This window comes from Crocuta crocuta, unplaced genomic scaffold (assembly GCF_008692635.1).
Source record: "Crocuta crocuta isolate KB4526 unplaced genomic scaffold, BGI_CrCroc_1.0 scaffold30, whole genome shotgun sequence".
In the NCBI taxonomy this organism is placed as follows: domain Eukaryota; kingdom Metazoa; phylum Chordata; class Mammalia; order Carnivora; family Hyaenidae; genus Crocuta; species Crocuta crocuta.
The window spans coordinates 10,214,684-10,234,319 of NW_027528345.1; the positions used below are offsets into that span (position 1 = coordinate 10,214,684).

The 19,636-nt window shown below is 55.6% G+C and overlaps 1 protein-coding gene across 2 annotated transcripts; it reads right to left on the reverse strand.

Moving 5' to 3' along the window:
• Positions 1 to 145: 145 nt before the first annotated feature.
• On the reverse strand, positions 146 to 16,740 carry NCKAP5L (NCK associated protein 5 like). 2 transcript variants are annotated; one of them, XM_077753338.1, is made up of 13 exons: positions 16,690 to 16,740; positions 13,835 to 13,896; positions 12,636 to 12,786; positions 11,189 to 11,257; positions 11,026 to 11,064; positions 10,192 to 10,311; positions 7,437 to 7,550; positions 3,590 to 6,210; positions 2,527 to 2,689; positions 2,248 to 2,329; positions 1,608 to 1,916; positions 1,387 to 1,529; positions 146 to 1,031 (listed from the first exon to the last, which is right to left on the reverse strand). In XM_077753338.1, the coding sequence occupies exons 3-13, from the start codon at positions 12,756 to 12,758 to the stop codon at positions 819 to 821; spliced, it is 3,996 nt and encodes a 1,331-aa protein (XP_077609464.1). In that variant the 5' UTR covers positions 12,759 to 12,786; positions 13,835 to 13,896; positions 16,690 to 16,740; the 3' UTR covers positions 146 to 818. The 2 variants fall into 2 exon arrangements, with proteins under 2 accessions (XP_077609464.1, XP_077609465.1); XM_077753339.1 differs by lacking the exon at positions 7,437 to 7,550.
• Positions 16,741 to 19,636: the final 2,896 nt, after the last annotated feature.

Genomic DNA, 19,636 nt, shown 5'->3' on the forward strand with positions numbered 1-19,636 from the left:
TGGTTGGGGGGGTTGGGGAGGGGGCTGCCTCACAGGAGCACCTGAGGGAAAGTCTAGGTCCCTGGGGTCCTTCATCCTGCTGCCCAGGCAGCCTCCAGCCATCTGTCCATCGCCGAGTCCTCCCACAGAGAAAGCAGAGTCCAGGGCAGGGAGAGGCCTCCACATTTTATTAGGAATAGGGCCGAAGCAGAGGCTGGAAGCAGAGCAGCCGAGTTCTTAATGACAGATAAATTAACCGCAGTGCAGGGATGGGGGATGGGGGCCGGGCCAGGCGCTTTAATATAAAAAAACAACCAAAAGACAGACAAACGGACCCCAGAGACATGGGGTGGGGGAGGGCAGCACCATCCAGACAGCAGGGAGGACCAGGGCAGACAGAGAGAGAAGGCAACTTGACCCTTCGCCCCCAAACTCCACCAGCACGGGGACTCTGGGCTGGGAGCAGCCAGGTTGGGCAGAGATGGCACAGCTGGCGGGCAGGAAGCCCAGCACCACAAGACGGCTTGGCCTGAAGTGAAGGGGGAGCTGGGGGCTGGGACACAGCGCCCTTGAACCTCCAGTCCCTCAGAGGAAGAGCCTTACTCCAGGTGAAAGAAGGGAACAAGGGTGGGGTCTCTCCCTGAGCTGAGAGCGGTCATCTCCTCCACAGCAGCAGTGGGCAGTGGGGGGTGTCAGGGACCCCTTCATCTTCTTATCCATCTGCCTCCTTGGTCCCTGCAGGGAGGGGCCCCACTGGCCCTGAGGGATGGGGCACCAGGAGAGCTGGTCCAGTCAGTGGTCTCCAACTCCAGAGAGGGACCGTAGCCCGGTGCAGCCCCTCAGCCCTGACTCCCACAGGAGGAGAGCGAGTCGTAGAGGGAGTCGCTGAGAGACTCTGACGTCTCCAGCCCTGGGGGGCCCCCACTGGCCACTCTCCCTTCCTCGCCCATGTCCGATGTGCTGGGTGTGCGGCTACCTCCAAATGCCGGGCCCTGTGGTGTAGGGGCTGGACGGCTGGGCTCCAGGTTCTGCTTCCGGTCCATGGGCAGAGCCTGGGAAAGGAAGGGAAGCTCAGGAAGCTCCTCTCACCTCCTGGCCCAGCCCGAGAGGTGCTGGGCTCTGCCCCCTGATGGGGTGCTGCAGGGCACCACGGTGGGACACACTTGAGAGGAAGCAGGTTAGAGGTACCACTGAGCTTGGTCTTGCCAAGGTTCTGGGGAGGGAAACTCTTTCTCCAAGAAGGGTGTGAGAAGGGGCAAGGGGGTGGGCTGCCCAGAGGGGCATCCAAGGGGGCTGACCCTTCATCCACTTCCAAGACAGGGCTGTACCTCATTGCAGGGACTGGTCTCCCCATGTCCTCCCTCCTGCCCTCCAGGCCTGTCCTGTTTCCCTTTTGGCCATGCTTACCATGGGGGTCCTGGGCAGCCCCTCCAATTGTCGGGATGGGCATAGGAAAGGGTCAGTGGAGCTGCTGGCTGCCCTTGCGTTGGGGAAGGTCCAGTTCTTAGCCAGCTGGACAGGAGGGGGAGGGCCTGGGTCCTCACAGGGATCTGCATGGTAACAAGGGGAAAGTGGATGGTGGCAGGTAAAGCTCCAGGGATGGCCCACCCTTCTGCCCAGACACTCACCGTCAGGACAGGCCTGATGGCCCCGGTGGCCCGGAGCAGCAGTGAGCAGAGCGGGAAAGGCTGGCATGCTAGGGTGCCGCCCGCTCACCAGCAGTTCCTCTATGCCCGGCACCTCACGCTCCAGCGTGTGGGCACGGCGGGGGTCTTTGGGAAGGGGCGGGGGCCGAGCTGGGGGCACTCCAGGTGGGGGGTCCAGCCGCGGTGGCTTTGTCTTGGGAAGATTCTTGCTGGGGGTCCCATTGCTGCCATGGTCTGGGGGTGGAAAGGTCCCAATGCCACTGTCCAGGGTTCGAGTCAAGGAGCCACAGGCTGGGGAGGGGAGGGTAAGTCAAGGATGTGAGACTGTGGGTTCAGCCCCTCTGCCTTCTTCTGGCTTCCTGCCTCAGCCTAGGCTCCCCAACTGGTCAGGGACCCTCCTGGCCCAACAGGCCGCCGTCCCTGCCAGTCCTTCCCCCACCTCCCCTATACTTGGAGAAATATGTGTGTGTGTGGGGGAAGGCCAGGTACCCCCAAGGGCAGGGAGGGGTTTAGATCTGTCCAGCTCCAGTGCCTATCTGGTGCTTGGTGCCACGAAGGCACTCCAGGCCTGGCATCTGCTACAGGACAGGAGCAAAGTGGGCAGGCCCCCCATCCTGCTGACCTGTGAAGTGTGAGGTGGGCACTGGCTCAGCCAGGCTGTCCTCTGAGGGCATCTCTTCCCGCCTTCCTGGCTCGCTGCTTGGCTGTGTGGGGTACAGGAGACCTCAGAGCCCATTCCTCCCACTCCCAGCATTCCCCAAGCTCAAGACCCCTGGAGTATGGGTCTGCGTGTCTGCAGTCCACCAGCACGCAGCGACCACGGGCACACCCAGCAGCTTCCAGGCCCCAAGGACAGGGAACCCTCTGGGCCCAATACGCAGCCCCTCTCCCAAGGACCTACCTTTCCAGAAGGTTTTCCGCAGCCCTGAAGAGGCCCCACCAGGCCATTTCGGGGCCCACAGGCTGGCCATGGGTTCTTGGGGTCAGAGGACACCGGCTGGAAATCACCATACTCCGGTTTGGGCTCCCGCCAGTTCTTGGGGGGCAGCTCCTTGCCATCCACCCTATAGGCAGCAGTACAGACGGAGGTAAAGGGAGGACTGGGTCTACCCAGACATGCTGACCTCACTCCCTCCAAAAGTGCCGGGCCTAGTGAAATACCCACTGATCCCTGCCCCTGGGATTGGGGACATATGCCTGATGGTTGCCCCCATCAACTCCTCTTGAGGCTGGGAACAGGCAGAGACCCTAGGGAAAACCTCAGAGAAACAGCAGGGGCAGGAGACATGGGACAAGTTCCCCAAAGCTACACAGGGCCGAGCCTAGAGACCTCTAGATGCTGTTTGTTAGTAGATGGCAGACTGCTCACTTCCTGGTCCACACACAACACATCCTGCCTGCCCCAGCTGAGCTTGAGCATACTTGCTGTTCAAATGGCACCCCACCTGGTGCCCAACCCTATGGACATTCTGCCTCATTTGGCCCGGACGGAGAAATCCCAAGATGGGGCAGCCCCTTCTCTGAACCACAGCTCCTGCTGCTGTCTGTGGCAGGTGCCAATGGGCAAGATGGGATGGGGACCCTCCTTGTTCTACAGGATAGAAAATCCCAGAGTAAGACCTTTACCAGCCCATAGTTAGGAACTAGCAGTCCCTTAACTACTGCATGCAGGCAGCGCTGGAGACAATCTAGGTAGATGTGGACTGTTAAGTCATCTTAAATGGGCCTGGCATGTCCCACATCAGATAGTCAGAGAGGCGGGCAGTGGGGGCACAAACCCCAGGCTTTGATTCAAGACCCAATCTTTCCTCTGGGCCAGACCATCAACTCTCAGACACTTTGGTGGCATTTTACTTGAACTCCTACCCATTTTGCTCTTGGAAAAAGCAGCCGCAGCCCCAGGTGTGCCCATGGAAAAGTGCCCCCAGACACTGAGCACGTACTGCCTGGTCCCAGGCTCTCACCTGTTGAGCAGCTGCTGCATGAAGGTGTCTGCGCCCTGGTACATGCCAGCCAGCTGGCCCTGCACCTGCCCCAGCCCTGTACTGGGTCCTGGCGCTGGTCCTCCGGCCCGGGGCCGGGCCCTGCTGCTCAGGTAGGCCTTCTCCTCCTCCAGTGCCCGGCGCAGGTCTTCTGCCTTAGCCATCAACTTGGAGATGTTGAGACTCTCTGCCTCCAGCTTCCGGGCTTCCATTTTGACTTCCTTCCGGAGTGGGGAGCCCCCACTGGCCCCCTCCTTGCTCTTGGTGGTCTCTGTGCGGCGGTTCAGCGCTGGCAGCTTGCTCTTCTTAAGGCCAAACCAGCTGGCGATGCTGCTGGTGTTGCGGTGCTTGGCCTCAGTGCCTGGCGCCCGCTCCTGGCCCTGGAGCCGCAGCACATTCTCCTCGATGCCCTTCATCACCTTCTCCTCGATGGCAGAGTGTGGGGCCCGCCCCTCAGGGCCTTGGCTTGGGTCAGCAGAGCTGGGTGCGGGGGATGTAGGCTGGACGGTAGTGCTGCCACACTCTGCCCAAGGTGGGCCCTTGCCCTTGTCAGGCTTGGGGGGCTCCTTGGTAGTTGGTGGGACCACAGGTCGGGGTACCACCTTGGTGGGTGACTTGGAGGGCAGCTTTGTAGGGCTGCCATGGGGGCTCTTACTGGGCTTGCCAAGGCTGGGGGCTGAGGTGGGCACTTTGGCAGGGGCACGGGGTACCTGGGGGCACAGGGCCCCTGCCAGCCGGCTCTTGGCCAGCTCCACTTTGGTGAGGCAGCTCCTTGGTGAGACAGGCTCCAGGTCCACCCGGGCCCCCATGGAGTGGGAGGAGTAGACTCGGGCCCCGGAGTCCCCCAGAGGCCCAGGTTCTTGCTGCTTCAGGCTGCTTGTGCCTAAGGCCACTGCCCCCCGCAAGACCCCCTTGGCTTCTGGCCCCTCTGGAGGCCTGGGGGTGGGGGGTGCCATGTCTCCAGTGCTCTCTCCTGACCTCCCTGCACCCCGGGCCTTCTCGGTGCCAGGCCTGGCTGGTACCCCGTTTTTCTCTGGCCCCTCGGGGCCAGTCTTCAGTTTCCCCAGGGCTGCCAGTCTGTCCCGCAGAGGTGTATAGCCAGCATCCCCAGGTCGCCGCCCTGCCCCCTGGCTGGGCTTCTTGGATGAGCTGCCTGGGGTCCTGCGGCCAGGATGGGGAGACTCCGAGCCTGCTTTGTCCAAACTCTTTTCCTGGGCACTCCCGTAGGAGCAGGATTCTGGGAGGCCAGGGCTGGGAGGAGCTCCAGGACTTCTCAGGACCTCAGGGGCCCGTGGCACCTCCAGAGTTAACTGTGGGTAAGCAGGTACCTGCAGTGGGGAGGGAGGGGGCTCTGGGGAAGGCCCCCTAAAGGTGCTCCGGGAAAGGTCCAGGATGTTCTCATAGCAGGGAGATACCACAGGTCCCGGGGACAGCGTGGTGGACAAAGCTGGCTGGGGAGGTCTCAGCTGTGCAGAGTCCAGGGCCGCGGGGCAGGGGGAAGGACTGGTAGGCAGGCCCTGTGCCCCCTCTGGGGACAGCTCTCCTCCACCCAGACCCCTGCGGGCCAGCAATGGGGAGGGGCTGCCGTCTGAGCCGCTGTTTCGACAGGGAATTCGGGAGTTCCGGGGAAGCTGGGGGCTGAGCTGGGGGCCTCCTGGGCTGGGGACCTTCTCTGAGGCTGGAGGCAGCTTTAGGAACTTGAGACCTCTGGCTGGAGAGGGCAGAAGGGGTCCCTGGGCTTCTCCAGGAGAAGGGGGGCCAATTTGGAGCTTGCTTTTCACCTGAGATGAAGAGTAGGGGTGGCCAGGCCGAGAGCCCAGGGGGGCATCACCTGCACCCACAAACATGCTGAGGAAGGGGAGGGGCCCCTGGCCCTCTGAGGTAGCACCAAAGCCCGGCCTGTGGGCCTCTGGGGTACCCCCACCCCAAACTGACTTGGGGAGGCCTTTGGACTTGGACAGCTGTGGGGGCCCCTGGTCTGGGGAAGATGGCTGCCCAGGACCTGGTTGTTCTCCACTGAGTGGGCCTGCAGCCCCAGCCAAGAAGGCCTGTAGGTAAGACTCTGTGTCCTCAAGGAGCTGGCCCAGGTTCAGCTGTTTGCGGGCTAGGGCCCCAAGCAGGGTGTCAGGGCTGGGTGCCTCGTTGGGGTCACCGGCCTCATCAGAGGAGGAGGAGGAACTACTGCCTGGGGCACAGGGAGGCCCAGAGCCAGTGCCTTGGGCCTGGGAGGAGACCCTACTAGGGACCCAGGGCCGCCCAGCACCTTCTTCCTCCCCTGGGCCCCCCAAGAGGCGCTCCCAGTGTAGCAGGCCTCCCAGGCTACCAGGGCCTAGTAGCAAGTAGGGGGCCCAGGATGAGGGTTCAGGCTGGGGTGGGCCACACAGCTCGCCGTTGATGGGCTCTGGGGAGCCGGGACCCTCGCTGGGAGGCCGCCAGGGGGTGGCAGGTGAGCAAAGAAGCAAGGGGTCAGTCTCTTCCAGGGCTCTCAGCACCTCCAGGATCTGGGCTTTCTTTCGAAGGAAAGGGGACAGAGCATCCAGCGCTGGGGGCGGGGCGGCTGGGGGTCCTGGGCCTCCTGGCCGTAGCTGCTGCTCCCAACACGCCTTCGGGGAGAAATGGCATGATGAGGAGGCTGTGTACAGGCCCAGGACCTGAGCTGGGAGTAACTGACTATGTCAGGGACAGAGCTGGCCTGGTTTTGTCTGAGTCCCAAAAGGAACTACTAGCTTCTCAGATAGGACAGCTCGGCTTCTTCGAGAGTCACGGAGCCCTGATTACCCCACCTCCTTTCCTGGTGATACCCCCCACCACCACCACTTCCCACTGCTGCTTGGATCAGCAGGGCTGACACCCCTACAACCCTGATTATCTAGGCTTGCCCCAAGGGAGGGAAGCCTATTTTTTAGGCTCCAGAAAGAACACAGAGACTAAAGAAGGGGATGTGTTGGGGCCAAGTCATAAGTCAGTAACTACAGGCAAGCCCAGGCCTTCTCAGGGCAGACAGCTGACCTGATCCCTGTGGAGAAGGGAACTGGGATAACTGCTGCAAGCCCTCCCCTGTTTCTGCCTGGCTCCTTCTTGGACACAGTCCACCTGGTGTCATGGTTAACTAGATGGGCTCTGGAGCCAGACCATGTAGGTTCAAGTCCCAGATCTGCTGGTTAACTAGTCATATGAACTTCAGCAAGTTTCTTAACCTCTAAGCTTCACTATATCATCTGTAAAAGGGGATGGTCACTATGATCAACCTTATAAAATAAATGAAACCAGGGATGCAAAAGAATAAATACAGAATAGTTCTAGACCTGAATAAATAAGTATGTATAAAATTGTATATCAAGGGGCACCTGGGTGACTCAGTCGATTAAGTGTTTGGCTTCCGCTTAGGTCATGATCTCGGGGCTCACAAGTTCGAGCCCTGCATCGGGCTCTGTGCGGACAGCTCAAAGCCTGGAGCCTGCTAAAGATTCTGTGTCTCCCTTTTTCTCTGTCCCTCCCCCACTCATGCTCTGTTTCTATCTCAAAAATGAGTAAGCATTAAAAGAATTATAAATGTATGCCAAAAATTATTTTAGAAAAAGATAAATGACATCCACGTGTTCAGCACAGTGCCTGGCATTGAGCAAGCAAGCGCTCAGGAAATGTTAACTATAGGTCTTACTAACACCTAACTAAGTTTGCTTGCCAGGCTAGTGACTAGCAGTGGGATTTTGTTCTTGCTATAAGGCTGACCGCTGAGGGCTCATATCTGTGCCCCAGGAAGCAGCCCTCCCGCTGAGACTCCTTAGGAAGCAGCAAAGCCCCAGGCCATTGTGCCCAGCCCCCCTACCTCTCTCTGCCCAGCACAGTGCCCCAGAGGCAGCGAGGTGGTCGGTCCCTCGACAGAGCTCAGGGTGGGAGAGGCTGGCGGCTCTGATGGAGGCTGGAGTGGGGTAAGTGGGATCTGTAGGGAGAGGCAGAGTTAGCACAGGGCCTTACCTATCCCAGGTCCCTACCCTCCTCATGATGTTAGGACTTCCCATCCAGGGCAGAAGAACATTCCTCCACATCTGCTCCTTCAGGGACGTCTCTTGGCCTACAGTGTGGCTTTCACCACTGTCCCTACTACTTGGTCATAGGAGCCTTGGGAGACGATGCACCGACAGAATGAAGTGAGCCGAGGTGGCAGGGAGATGGGACCACTCCGGGGCTGTGGAGAAACCACAGGCAGTGGCAGTGGCAATGGCAGTGGGCAGTGGCAGGCCTAACCTGCATGCCCATGGTGGCCCCAGGACCGCTCTGCTTTTCTCTAGGACCTCCTCCCTGCTTACAGAGAGGGCCAGCCTCAAAGCCCCTTCCTGTTCTGACTGCCTGTGACCCTAGCATCACAGGGATGGCTGAAACTAATGGAAAGGCATTTTTCACTCGGTCCTAGAAAAGAGCTGGCAGGAGTTATCATCTCAGCCCCCGCTAACTGATCTCTGAGGATGACAAAAGTACTATTTCATCACAGGTCACTTCTCTCTGTCCCTGAAAATGTCATTTCCATCCCCTAGGCATCTCCACTAGACATGAGTCGGCTTTAAACTCCTGCTTATGCGGCGTGTCTGCTTTCCCTCTGGCTGGCCGGCCACGGCCCAGTCCTCACTGCTCTGGCCCAGAGGCTGCCTAGCCTTTGTCTCCCTGACCCGGTCTGGGGCCTTTACAAATCTCTTACACACGAGGCAGCCTAAAGTATTCTCTTCTTTTTCATTTAAAGCATCTTTGTGCTCAAAGCCTCCTATTCCGGCTCACTGTCTTAGAAGACAAGTCTGGACTCCTCTGCTGGCATTGCCACCTCTGGTTCTCTCTCACTGCTCCTTCGTACGGCCTCTGTTCCAGCCCCGCTGAACAGCCTGCTGCTGCTGAGGCTTCCCTACTCTTCCTTCCACAGGGTATCCCTTCTCCCAACCCCAATTCTACTTTTTAAATCTCCCATCCAGCAAGGCCCGGGTCCAAGGTCACCTCCATGTGGCCCCCACTCTGCTGGCCTGTCTCCCCTCGGGGCTCCCGGACAGTACCATCACTCTCTGCTCTGTACTATGGCTGTCTGTAGACCTGCCTTAGCCTGAAGCAGTGCCAGGCTGCAGGGTTCATGTGCTCTGCACAAGCCACAGCCCTGTCCAGTTCCATACATGTGCTGGCAAAGGAGCTGCTCACAGCGAGAGGGTAATTAGCATCTGTTCAATGGAGCTTTCATCCTAGCAAAGCACAACTTGAGAGCAGCATTAATAATGAAAAACAGCTGCTAATTATTGGCTACTGCTATGGGCCAAGTGCTATATGTTATCTTATATCATCCTCACAACAACCTGCGATGTAGGTATCTCGAACCTCATTTATAAGACAAAAACTGGGGTTCATAAGGTTAAATAATTTGCCTAGGGTCACATAACTAAGAATTAGCTAAGTCAGGGACCTGATCCAAGTGTTTCTGAGGCCAAGGTTTGTGCTCTTTCCATCACGTCATGTTACCTCTGGGGAAGATAGGTCTATTGCCCCAAACCCCGAGAGGTCCCAGATTTCATTTAAGGAATCGGTGACTTGAGGATGATGTATACCTCTGTTATCACTGGTCACTGGGAAAGGTGTGGGCAGGGTGAGTTTGGCCAGTGTGGTTAGGCCCCTGGGGATTCCAGGGTAGACTCTGGAGCAGGGACAGAGGCCCCAAAAAGACCATAGTGATGAAAAGCCTCTGCCAGGGACCAGGCTTCTCAGTGAGTCGTGGGGGCATCCTGCTCAGGGTGTGGGGGGCAGGGCTCCCTGATGTGCATCAGATTCACACAGAAGGTGCTTCTCTTCTCGTCAAGGGTGGGGGTGGGCTCGAGGTGTGCTGGCTGACCTCAGACCTGATGCTCATGTCGGGTCCCTGGAGCTGCTCCTGATCCTCCCAGCCCCAGGTCCCACCCTGGCCTTGGGGCTACTGACAGACCGACCCCAAGTGGCCTCTTAACTGAGTTCAGGATTCCTCCCTAGTAAGTAGCCTTCTGCTTTTCCCGGGGAAGCCAGGTGCCAGGGACCAGCGTTTGAGGACATGCCTGTGTGTCAGTGGGCGAGCATGCGCAACTAGGCGTCCGCACAGAATGACCAGGCTGAAGCGCCTTGCCTGACCTCGCTGTGACACCAAGCACGGGGTGCCTTACACCCAGCCCCGCCCCTGCCCCTGGCCAAGAAGCAGCAATGCAGTGGCCAAACGGGCCCCCTGGGAGCTTGAAATCACTGCATTTTCAGTCTCCACCCATCTCCCCACATAGGGCAGGAGCAAGCAAGAACCTTCTCTGTCAACAAGAAGGGATGCCATCCAGTTGGGCAAGGAGCACTTGGGAGGTGGGAGAAAACCAAGCATGAGGGACTCAGGGAGTCTCCCCATGGCTCCATCTAAGGCTCAATATCTATCAGGCCAGAGGGGCCTTTCCCAGCAGGCCACAACCCCCAGAACGGAGGGGAACGGCTGGCGGCCTGCTTCTTCAGGTGCTGGGAGAAAAGAAGGTGATGAAGATATAGGGCTGGGAGAGGCAGGAAGCTGCATGGGGTAAGAGGAGGGAAGGAGAGTTGCTTGTGCCCACCTGGGGGAGGGAGCCTGTCGTCAGCTGGAGTTTCTGCTGAAACAGGGCGCTCAGCATCTGGTTCTGCCGTTCCAGGTCAAACACTCTCTTCTTCAGCTTGATGCACTCCTCTCGTAGATCCTGTGGCCCCAGGAGGCCAGGGGAGGATGGGGGAGGGGGGGCGCGAGTGGTATGAGCTCAGTCTCCTTCATCAGAGTGGCAGCACTCCTGCTGGCATGTCCTGCCTCTGCGGCCCCCTTCGAGGGGGAGCTGAGCCTGCCTATGTCTGCAGCTGCCATATTTTCTGGGGATGGTACATTCCCCAAAGTTTATCACTCCTGGTGGGAGGTAAATCCTATTCCCTTTGGCATCCTTCCCATCCCTGGAGCCAACCCCCTGCCTCTTAGAAACCACACATCAAAGAAAGGCCCATATAAGGCAGAGGAAGACCTGGGGGTCAGAGTGGCTCAGAAGTCAAGAAATTCCCACAGTACTTGAATAAATATTTAGGTGACACCTTATGCTCACAATATTAACACTGCTATCAGGGCCATCACAATCTGGACGAACCAGCTCGGGCCAGGATAAGGGAAAGATTCAAGCCCAAATCAAAGTTACCATAGCTCAGAGACCTAGCCTTCCTCTGCCTCCAGGTAGAACAGTATGGACCTGTCTGAGGTGGGGAGAGGGGCCTTTGTTGGAGGGTCAATAGGCCATTTCCACCAAGCTCTCTTCTCTAGCCCCTATCGGAGTAGGCTCAGGGGTCCCCAGGAAGGGCTTCCCCAGCTGGACCCAGGGTCTCTCCCCCCAGGGCATCTGGGCTCAGGGGTAAGAATGTCTCCCGTGGCTGCTTACCTTCTGGTTCAGCAGTGCCTGTACCACATGGTTGGCAACCTGGGGATAGAAAGCCCAATGCAGAGCCATCAGTACATGAACCTCTGCCTGCAGCATTGACGACTCATGCTCCCCCCGCCTCCCAATATCCCCCAGCATCAGTCCCCATGGCGACACCACAGACCTCATCTAGACACCGCTCATAGGTCTCCCGCTGGTTTTCATTGGCCTGGGCAAGTGCCGAGTTCTCTGCCTACAAGAGGAAGAAAGAGGGCAAAAAGGGGCTACGGGATCATTCGTCTGCCAGGGCAAATTCCTTTTGGGGGAAGGAGAGGCATGGAGTCAACTAGTGACACCCCTACCCCAGCTCTTGGCTCTGGCTGGATTCAGAGATAAACCAAAGACATCGGGAAGGCAGAGCTAAGATGGCTGGGTTTCTGTGAGCCCCAACCTCAGTCAGTGAGGTTGGAGGGGTCGGGGAGATACAGTGGCCAGGACGACCTAAGCTGGGAGGTGTCAAAAGTAATACTTGGGAAAAAAAAAAAAAAAAAAAAAAAAAAAAAGTAATTCTTGGGGTGCCTTGGGGGCTCAGTCTGTTGAGTGTCCTACTCTTGACTTTGACTCAGGTCATGAACTCATGGTTTGTGAGTTCGAGCCCCAAGTCAGGTTTTGCACTTATAGCATGGAGGCTGCTTGGAATTCTCTCCCCTCAACCCCCCACCTCTCTCCTGCTTGTGTGCTGTCTCTTTCTCTCTGTGAAAATAAATGCACTTAAAAAAAAGTAATCCTGGGGCGCCTGGGTGGCTTAGTCGGTTAAGCATCCGACTTTCGCTCAGGTCATGATCTCGCGGTTCGTGGGTTCGAGCCCCGCGTCGGGCTCTGTGCTGACTGCCAGCTCAGAGCCTGGAGCCTGTTTCAGTCTGTGACTCCCTCTCTCTCTGACCCTCCCCTGCTCACGCTGTCTCTCTCTCTCTCTCCTAGAAATAAATAAAAAACATTAAAAAAAAAAAAAGTAATCCTTATTTCCCTGGGGAGGGGGCAGAAGAGGCTGCAGGGGGGAGCGCAGGTTCTTAAGAATATGGCAAAGAGGGGTGCCAGGGTGGCCCAGTCAGTTGAGCATCTGACTTCAGTTTGTGAGCTGGAGTCTCACATTGGGCTCGCTGCTGTCAGCAGAGGGCCCGCTTCCCGTCTTCTGTTCCCCTCTCTGTCTGCCCCTTCCCCCACCTCAAAAATAAATAAACATTAAAAAAGTAAAAGAATTGGCAAAAAGCCTAGCATAGGGATCCATATCCTTGTCGCTCAGCTCCTGAGCCCCGGGTCATCTAAACACTTTTTCCTGTGGGCTCTGTGACCATGACTTTCCTAGATCAGCACGGGCATAAAAGTGGGGAAGAGAGGGGTACAGAAGGGAGACATCTGGGGGCTGGGACAGGCCCACCCCTGTGCATACCTCCTGTCCCAAGCTGGCCCTCAGGTTGGAGTGTTCAGAGCAAAGAAAGGGCTTCTCAGAGGAGCTCTGCTCCAGGCCGGCACAGCGGGCTGAGAGGAAGGACCACCACATCCCAAGAGCCCACCCAAGCCCCCCAGGGCCCTGGCCAGCACCACCGCCCCCAGGCCGCCCGGTGCCCCACCTCCAGCTCCCGCAGCCGGTGCAGGAGCTCCTGGCAGGTGCCCGGCTCTGTTCCACCGTCACCACCCTCTCCCGGCCTCGGCTTTCCAGGACTCGTGGCTGGCTGCTCCATGGCCTCCGACATCGGGCCCTGGGAACGAGTGAGAGCAGCCCTGAAGGAGACAGGGAGGAGGTGAGTGGAGGAGGGGGACAAAGACCAAACCTGTCAGTATTCCTGAGGTTTAGTGCGACTGACGTGCCATGGATATTGTAACAACTCAGGGTCTGACTAAGGCTCTTCTGGTCACAGGACAGATGCACAGACACACTCTTCTCATTTTAAGAACGGAGACCATTGTTTTATAAACCCCTGCAACTGTGCTCATCCTACCGTAGGTCACACAGATGCTGGCCAATGGCCAAGAGAGCGGAATTCTCCACTGAGATGGGCCTCGAAGTGGCACACTGTATCTTCTTGGGCACAGGGGGGAAGATGACCTGCTGCTCCCTGCTCCCCATGAGGCCCACTGTGCATGGCTCCCCATACCTCCTTGCTATCCGCTGGGCCAGTTCCTTCCTACTCATGCTTCAGGGACCCCACTCCAAGGCTGGGTCATGCACGGTTCTGTAACTGCCTCCCTGAGACGGTCAACCCTGCAGGGCAGGGGCTCTGCATTTACTTTACAGCCCAGACCCCCACTTTTGGGTGTGAAAGCTGGCATGTAAGAGACAGACTGATGACTAAACAGATGAGTTTGTCACTGCCTGAACACAATACAGCCAGGGTTCTGTCCTGTATCGTGTTATGTGCTTCCCGCTGCCCTCCTCCCCCTACCCCCCCAGCTACTACCATGGTTCCTGGCTTTAGCTGAGGAATCTTCATCTGCCCTTTGAGTTTCAATTTCTCTGCTAGAGGAAAGTACTCATTTCTTTCTTTTGCACCAATATTGTAGAAATTTCCAGTAGATGGGACACCCTTCCTAACATAAAAGCGTGGAAACCCCCAGTCCACCAAGGACTACTCGCCTCTTTGGCCCCCTGCAGAGCTCAGCTTAACACTTTCAGACCAAAGAAGAGAGGAGTCCTCTAGCAGCTCACCAACCAGGCATCTGAACAGTCCCTCCCCTGTCCTCTGCAGTAGGGCACAGGGGATGCCTCTCCTGCCCCCCACCCTCCTCCTCCAGTCCCCTCAGCAGCAAGCATGGGTTCAAAGCCCCTCACCTGTCTCTGCCTCCTCACCCAGGCTGGCACAGTCAGTCTAGAAGCCAGAATGGTCACCTCGCCTATTGAGAAAGAGGGAGACGATGTTAGCCATGCAATCCACAAGCGTTTCTTGGGCTTCCCCTGTGTACCAGGCACTGGGCCATAGGGGTGAACAAGCCAGAGAGAGCTCTGCCTTTATGAAGCTTCCGTTCCACTGGGGAGGCACATAATATACAGATAAACCAATGAACATACATCAGATGTGACACTGAAGCAGAGACCTCAGTGAAGTCTAGATGGAACCCTGGAATGGGAAAAGCATTCCAGGCAGAGAAAAGAGTCAGTGCAAAGGTCCCCAGCTTTCAGCCAGAAATCACTCATATAAGAAATAGGAGTAGGGTCGCCTGGGTGGCTCAGTCAGTTAAGCGTCTGACTTCAGCTCAGGTCATGATCTCGCAGTCCGTCAGTTTGAGCCCCGCGTTGGACTCTGTGCTGAAAGCTCAGAGCCTGGAGCCTGCTTTGGATTCTGTTTCTCCTTCTCTCTCTGCCCCTCCCTTGCTTGCACTTTGTCTTTCTCTCTTTCAAAAATAAAATAAAACATTAAAAAAGAAATAGGAGTGAACAGCAACACATGATGCTTTATGGCCCTTCCACAATACCAATCATCTTCTTTACTCCTCATAACTGCAAAAGGAATTAAATGTTATTAGCAACACCTATATTTGAGCTAAGGAAACTGAAGAACAGGAAGTTGTGCTCACATACACTGAGTGCACCCTGTGGCTGAGCAGTGTGTTGGCGCTCTCTCATGCACTACTGCACCTGATTCTCTTAACTTTGGCGGGGGCGGGTACGGTACCAGCCTGGGTGAGGAAGCAGTACTGGAAGCAAAGGATGCTGCCGAAGACATATGCTGGCTCTCAAAGGACACTGGACAGACTGGACAGGCCTCCATCTCCTCCTTCCTCTGAGCCTCTCTGTACACACACAAGTTGTACGGTAAGCTCCTTATATTCTGTAAGCTCCATATAGTCCCAGGGCTCTTGGAGTTTTGCACATGTACAGATCTGGGTTAGAATCCTGACTCTACAAAATCTGTTTCCTCACCTATAAAATGAGCATAAGAATACTTAGCCCACATGGTTGTCAGAGGATGAAATGAGATCATCCTCATTTCATGTATACAGAGTATCTTGCATGAACTCAGTGCAAAAAATGGAGGATTTTCACTGTAACATCCTGACAGAGACATGATGCAAAGTCCTACCTTGGAGGCGGCTGCTATCGTCTGCTCACCTGTAAGGGACTCTGAGTCCCAGGCTCCTCCCTGTGGGGTCTGGGCAGTAGGGGCACCCACAGATCTGAGAGTGTTGCCCCACCCACGCTGCACTCAGGGGCCTCCTCCTCCCCACCCTAGAGGGAGAAAGGGGCAATTGCAAAAGGACAGAACCGTTTCTTTGCAAGTGAGAGACAGTGTGTGCCCACGTTTGTGCGACAGTGGGAAGGGGGCTTCTGGAAACTGCAGGAAAAGGAAAAACTTGTAATACTTATTTTTAAACATGCCACAACAATCTAAAGTCCTTTGTTATTTTAACATCATAAAAAATGTATCGAGTAGAACTTCATTTGCTCATGACATTATCGTGTTTGATATTTTTAGAAATGGACAAGCTTGGAAAAAAATGAAAAAAATTCAAGAAATATCCTCCCCTTCCCACATACATAAATAGGGGTTAAAACCAAAAAAGGCCTCAGGTTACCTCCACCATTCAAATTCCACCCTACTCTCCCAGCACAGCTCAGATCCTGCGAATCAGAGGCTCCCACTGTCCCCACGATTCCCTTGCCTTCCTTCACCCCCTATTTCTTCCCTGGGAGTAGTGGGGTTGGGGTTGCGGAAGCAGTGCTGGGGGATGGGAGAGACAAAGTTGGGAGGGTGAAGGAAAAGAGTGGGGGTGGACAGGGCAGCGTCCAGGGGCCAGAAAGGGCGAGAGATAAAGCTGAGAAAAGCCCAAGGCTTTGTGTTCCCAACACAACAGCAAAAACCAAACTCAGGGTGAAGATGGTTTAGGAGAATATCTTTTCCTAAAAAAACAAAAAAACAAAACAAAAAAAAATAAAAATGCATCCATGAGGTCCAGATCATGGGGACTGGTGGTGGATTATGTATGTACTTTTATGTGTGTTGAGGAGGGTGGGGACCCAACATACCCCACAGGGCTGACTGCTGCCACTCTCTCAATCTGAGCCTCTGTGAACCCCAGGGCAGGGGGCCCTGAGTCCCACCATGAGCTCGGGGAGACCCTCCAAGTGAGGGTCCAAAAGCAAACGGCTCCATCATGCGTGTCTGTGTCTGGATCCCCAGCTGGGCTTAGGAGAGGCTCCGGAAATGAAGGCAGACCGTGACTCAACCTCACTTTGAGGAGAAGTTTTCTGCCCTCAGTCGAGGTGGTCTGGCCAACTCAGGACCAGAGGCCTTCTCTTCATCTGCAGGGCCACAAGCGGAGGGCAGGAAGCTGTCAGCCCAGATTGCCGAAGAGTCACGGCGAAGAGGTCTGAGCTTAAACCTGGCACCAGGAGCAGTGCATGCTTGTGAGTAGGACCCCAGTTTGAGTTCGAGATTCCTGTGGTGAAAAGGAGACTTCCTGCACTCTCCTCTGGAGACTACTACCACCTCCAGCTCCCAATCCGAGCCTAATTAGCGATCTGGCCCTTCAGAGTCTAGGTTTTCAGCTTAAGTCTCACGGGAAGAAAACCAAGCCAGATTTTTCCCCAGTGGCTCTCCCTGCCGGGTGTTGGTGGGGAACCCTCTCCCAGGAGCTGCACCCCCACTCCCTTCCCGTCTTCCCTCAGGCCCCAGGACTCCTACTCACAGCTTCTGTGTTCAGCTCTACCCCGGGCCTGGAAAACACCCAATCTGGGTGCTTCAGGGTGGCCCTGGTTTCAAACATTCCTCCGGTGGTCCCACGACACGCCCGGATGTTGGATGCTGGGTCTGGAACACACGATGCCGGCCATGCTGGGTAGAGATGGAGCTGCAGGAGGTGGGAGCTCCAACTTGAACTGGAGGCTTCTCCCGCCAGAACTGCCAACGGGCAGCTCCGCCCCCCACAAAAGCCTGATTCAGAGGGAGGTGACCTCAGTGCCGCTGAGGGGAGGGAGGAAGACCAGAGCAGGGGCAGTACGCAGCAGCCAGGGACAGGGAGGGGGAGCAGCTGCTCAAGGGGCTCTGGGTAACCTGGGGACACAGCTGGTTCAGCCCAATCGCTGAGCAAATCTGAGTGACAAGATCTCTTCAGCCTAGTCAGTCATAGGGCCCAGAAGAGAGGTGACTGTCCCGGTCTTTCAATCAGCCAGATCAAAGGAGTAAGGTTTGCAGTGCCTACCCTCTCCACAGACCCCTCCCTGCCCTCCAAGTCCAGGCCTGGGAGGAAGAGACTAGAGAGGTGGCAGCAAGCCTGACTTCCATGCTCCCTCACCCTGGCCCTTAGCCAAGGGCTTTAGGCCCCAGTGAGCCTCTCACTCACCAGCTGTTCCCCCCAGAGTCCTCTAGGGAGAGAAGCCAGGGACCAGGAGGGGGTGAGGGGGGCAGCTGTGGGAAGGCAGAGATAGAGAAGCTCACTTTAATAACAGAATCATCCGTAACAACAACCGGTTCCCCCCTGCTCCCCCCCATCTCCCAGCTGCTTTCTGGAATCCCCGTCACACCCAAGAGTCCACTTGTAAACAGCAACTTCTGTACCCACAGCAAACACTCCTTTCCAGACAATATCAGCCCTCAGTTGGGGAGGGTTAGAGGGATTGAGGCCCCAGGGCATTCCTGGCCTGAAAGTAGCCACCTTAATCCCTGCCCAAAGCAGAATTCCAACTGGTCTCCTCCCCCCTCCTGGAAAGAGGATAGACAAGAATTTCCTTCCCTCCTCCCAACAACTGGCCCCAAGACACAATGGTTCTACTGAGAGGCTTGTGTCCATGGGGAAGGGGCCCCCAGCATCTCCTTCCAACTTCCTCTTCACAAGAGGACATTGGATGCAAGAGCTTCCATCCCATGGTGTGGGTTCTTTCTTTCTTTTTAAAGTTCATTTATTTATTTTGAGAGAGAAAGAAGGCACAAGCAGAGCAGACGAGGGGCAGAGAGAGAGAGAGAGCGCGAGAATCCCAAGCAGGCTCTGTACCGCCAGCGCAGATTCTGACGCAGGGCTTGAACTCATGAACTGAAAGATCATGACCTGAGCAGAGATCAGACACTCAATCAACTGAGCCACCCAGGTGTCCATGGGTTCTTTCTAACCTCGGCCTCCTGCCCTCCAGCCAGGCTGGAGGAAGGGGAGTTGAGCCCCAAAGTCTTAGACTTCAACACCCCTTACCTCTCCTCTCCTGGTTCCTTCATACTCCCTGTCCACAGCATAACCCAACAACAACAACAACAACAACAAAAGCAGTTGCTGGGGGTGGGGAGAGGAAAGGGCCTCAGTCACAGACACAAAGTGTTCATTTATAGGGCCACAGGGCCAGGGGCTCTGTGGCCCAGAAGCCTAGTCCCCACTCCCCAAAGCCCAGCTGGACCCATCTTAGCCAAAAGGCAGAAGATTTATAGTCCCAGCACTGCAATTTACTTGCTGTGTGACTTTAGGCAAATCACTCAGTCTCTCAGGAATAAATGCCAAATGGAGACTGTTCTAGAACCATGTTCTCAAAATGTGGTCCAGGGGCCCTGACATTCTTCCAAGGAAGCCACAAAGTCAAAACTATATTCATAATACTACTAAGACACTATTTGCTTTTTTGACTCTCATTCTGAGTATACAGTGGCATTTTCCAGAGACCACGTGTTAGGTGATATCACAACAGACTGAATACAGAAGCAGATATGAGAATCCAGCTGCCTTTTATTGTCAGACATGACAGATATGCAAGAATGAAGAACAATGCTATTCTTTTCACTACTTTTTTGGTTTGGAAAAAAATATAGTTACTTAAAATATGTCAACATGTATTGGGTTTATTATTATTATTTTTACTTAATTAGATGTTTAAAACTCTCAGTTCTAATTTACATGACAGGAAGTGTCAACAGATAAAGCTGTATAAACCAAAGTTCTTTGGGGGTCTTCACGTTTTAAGAGGTTGGAGGGGTCCTCAGGCCAAAATACCTTGAGAATCACTTTTCTAGAAGTGTTGTCTGATAGAACGTTCTGATTATGAAATGTTTATTCTGTACTGTCCAATACGGTAGCCACTAACTATACATAGCTATTGAGCACTTGACATGTAGCTAGTTCAAAGGAGGAACTGAGTTTTAAATTTAAATTACCACACGCAGCCACTGTACTGGATGGTACAGTTCTAGAAGATCCCTGGGATTCCTTGACTTGAGCCTTCCAGGTCAATGCTTTTTTTTTCCATAGAGTCTAGAGGATGGGGTAGGACAGGACTTGACACTCACTCCTGTCCCCAGGCTTTTGCTCACGGTATTTCTTATTCTCTCCTCACCAAAGCCGTCCCAGCCAGATCACCAGTCCTGCCTGGCACTCCTACCCAGGTTCACTGTTAGGTCCACATTCTCTAGGGCTTCACACCTACTCCACTCTCCTCAGAGGGGAAAACCCCTCAGATCTCCTGCCACCCAGCCCATCGGAACCCTCCCACCTCCCCATCTCCTCCCGTTAACAGCAGAGAGGCTACCTTCTTCCCAGGGAAGATCAGTCCTTCCTGCCCCGGCCCATCCCCACTTAGGTCTTCAGTATTTACCTCCTGAAGGGACCTTCCCATCCACCTTTAAAAGTTCTGAGGTGTCTTTCATCTGAAAATTAATCTTTC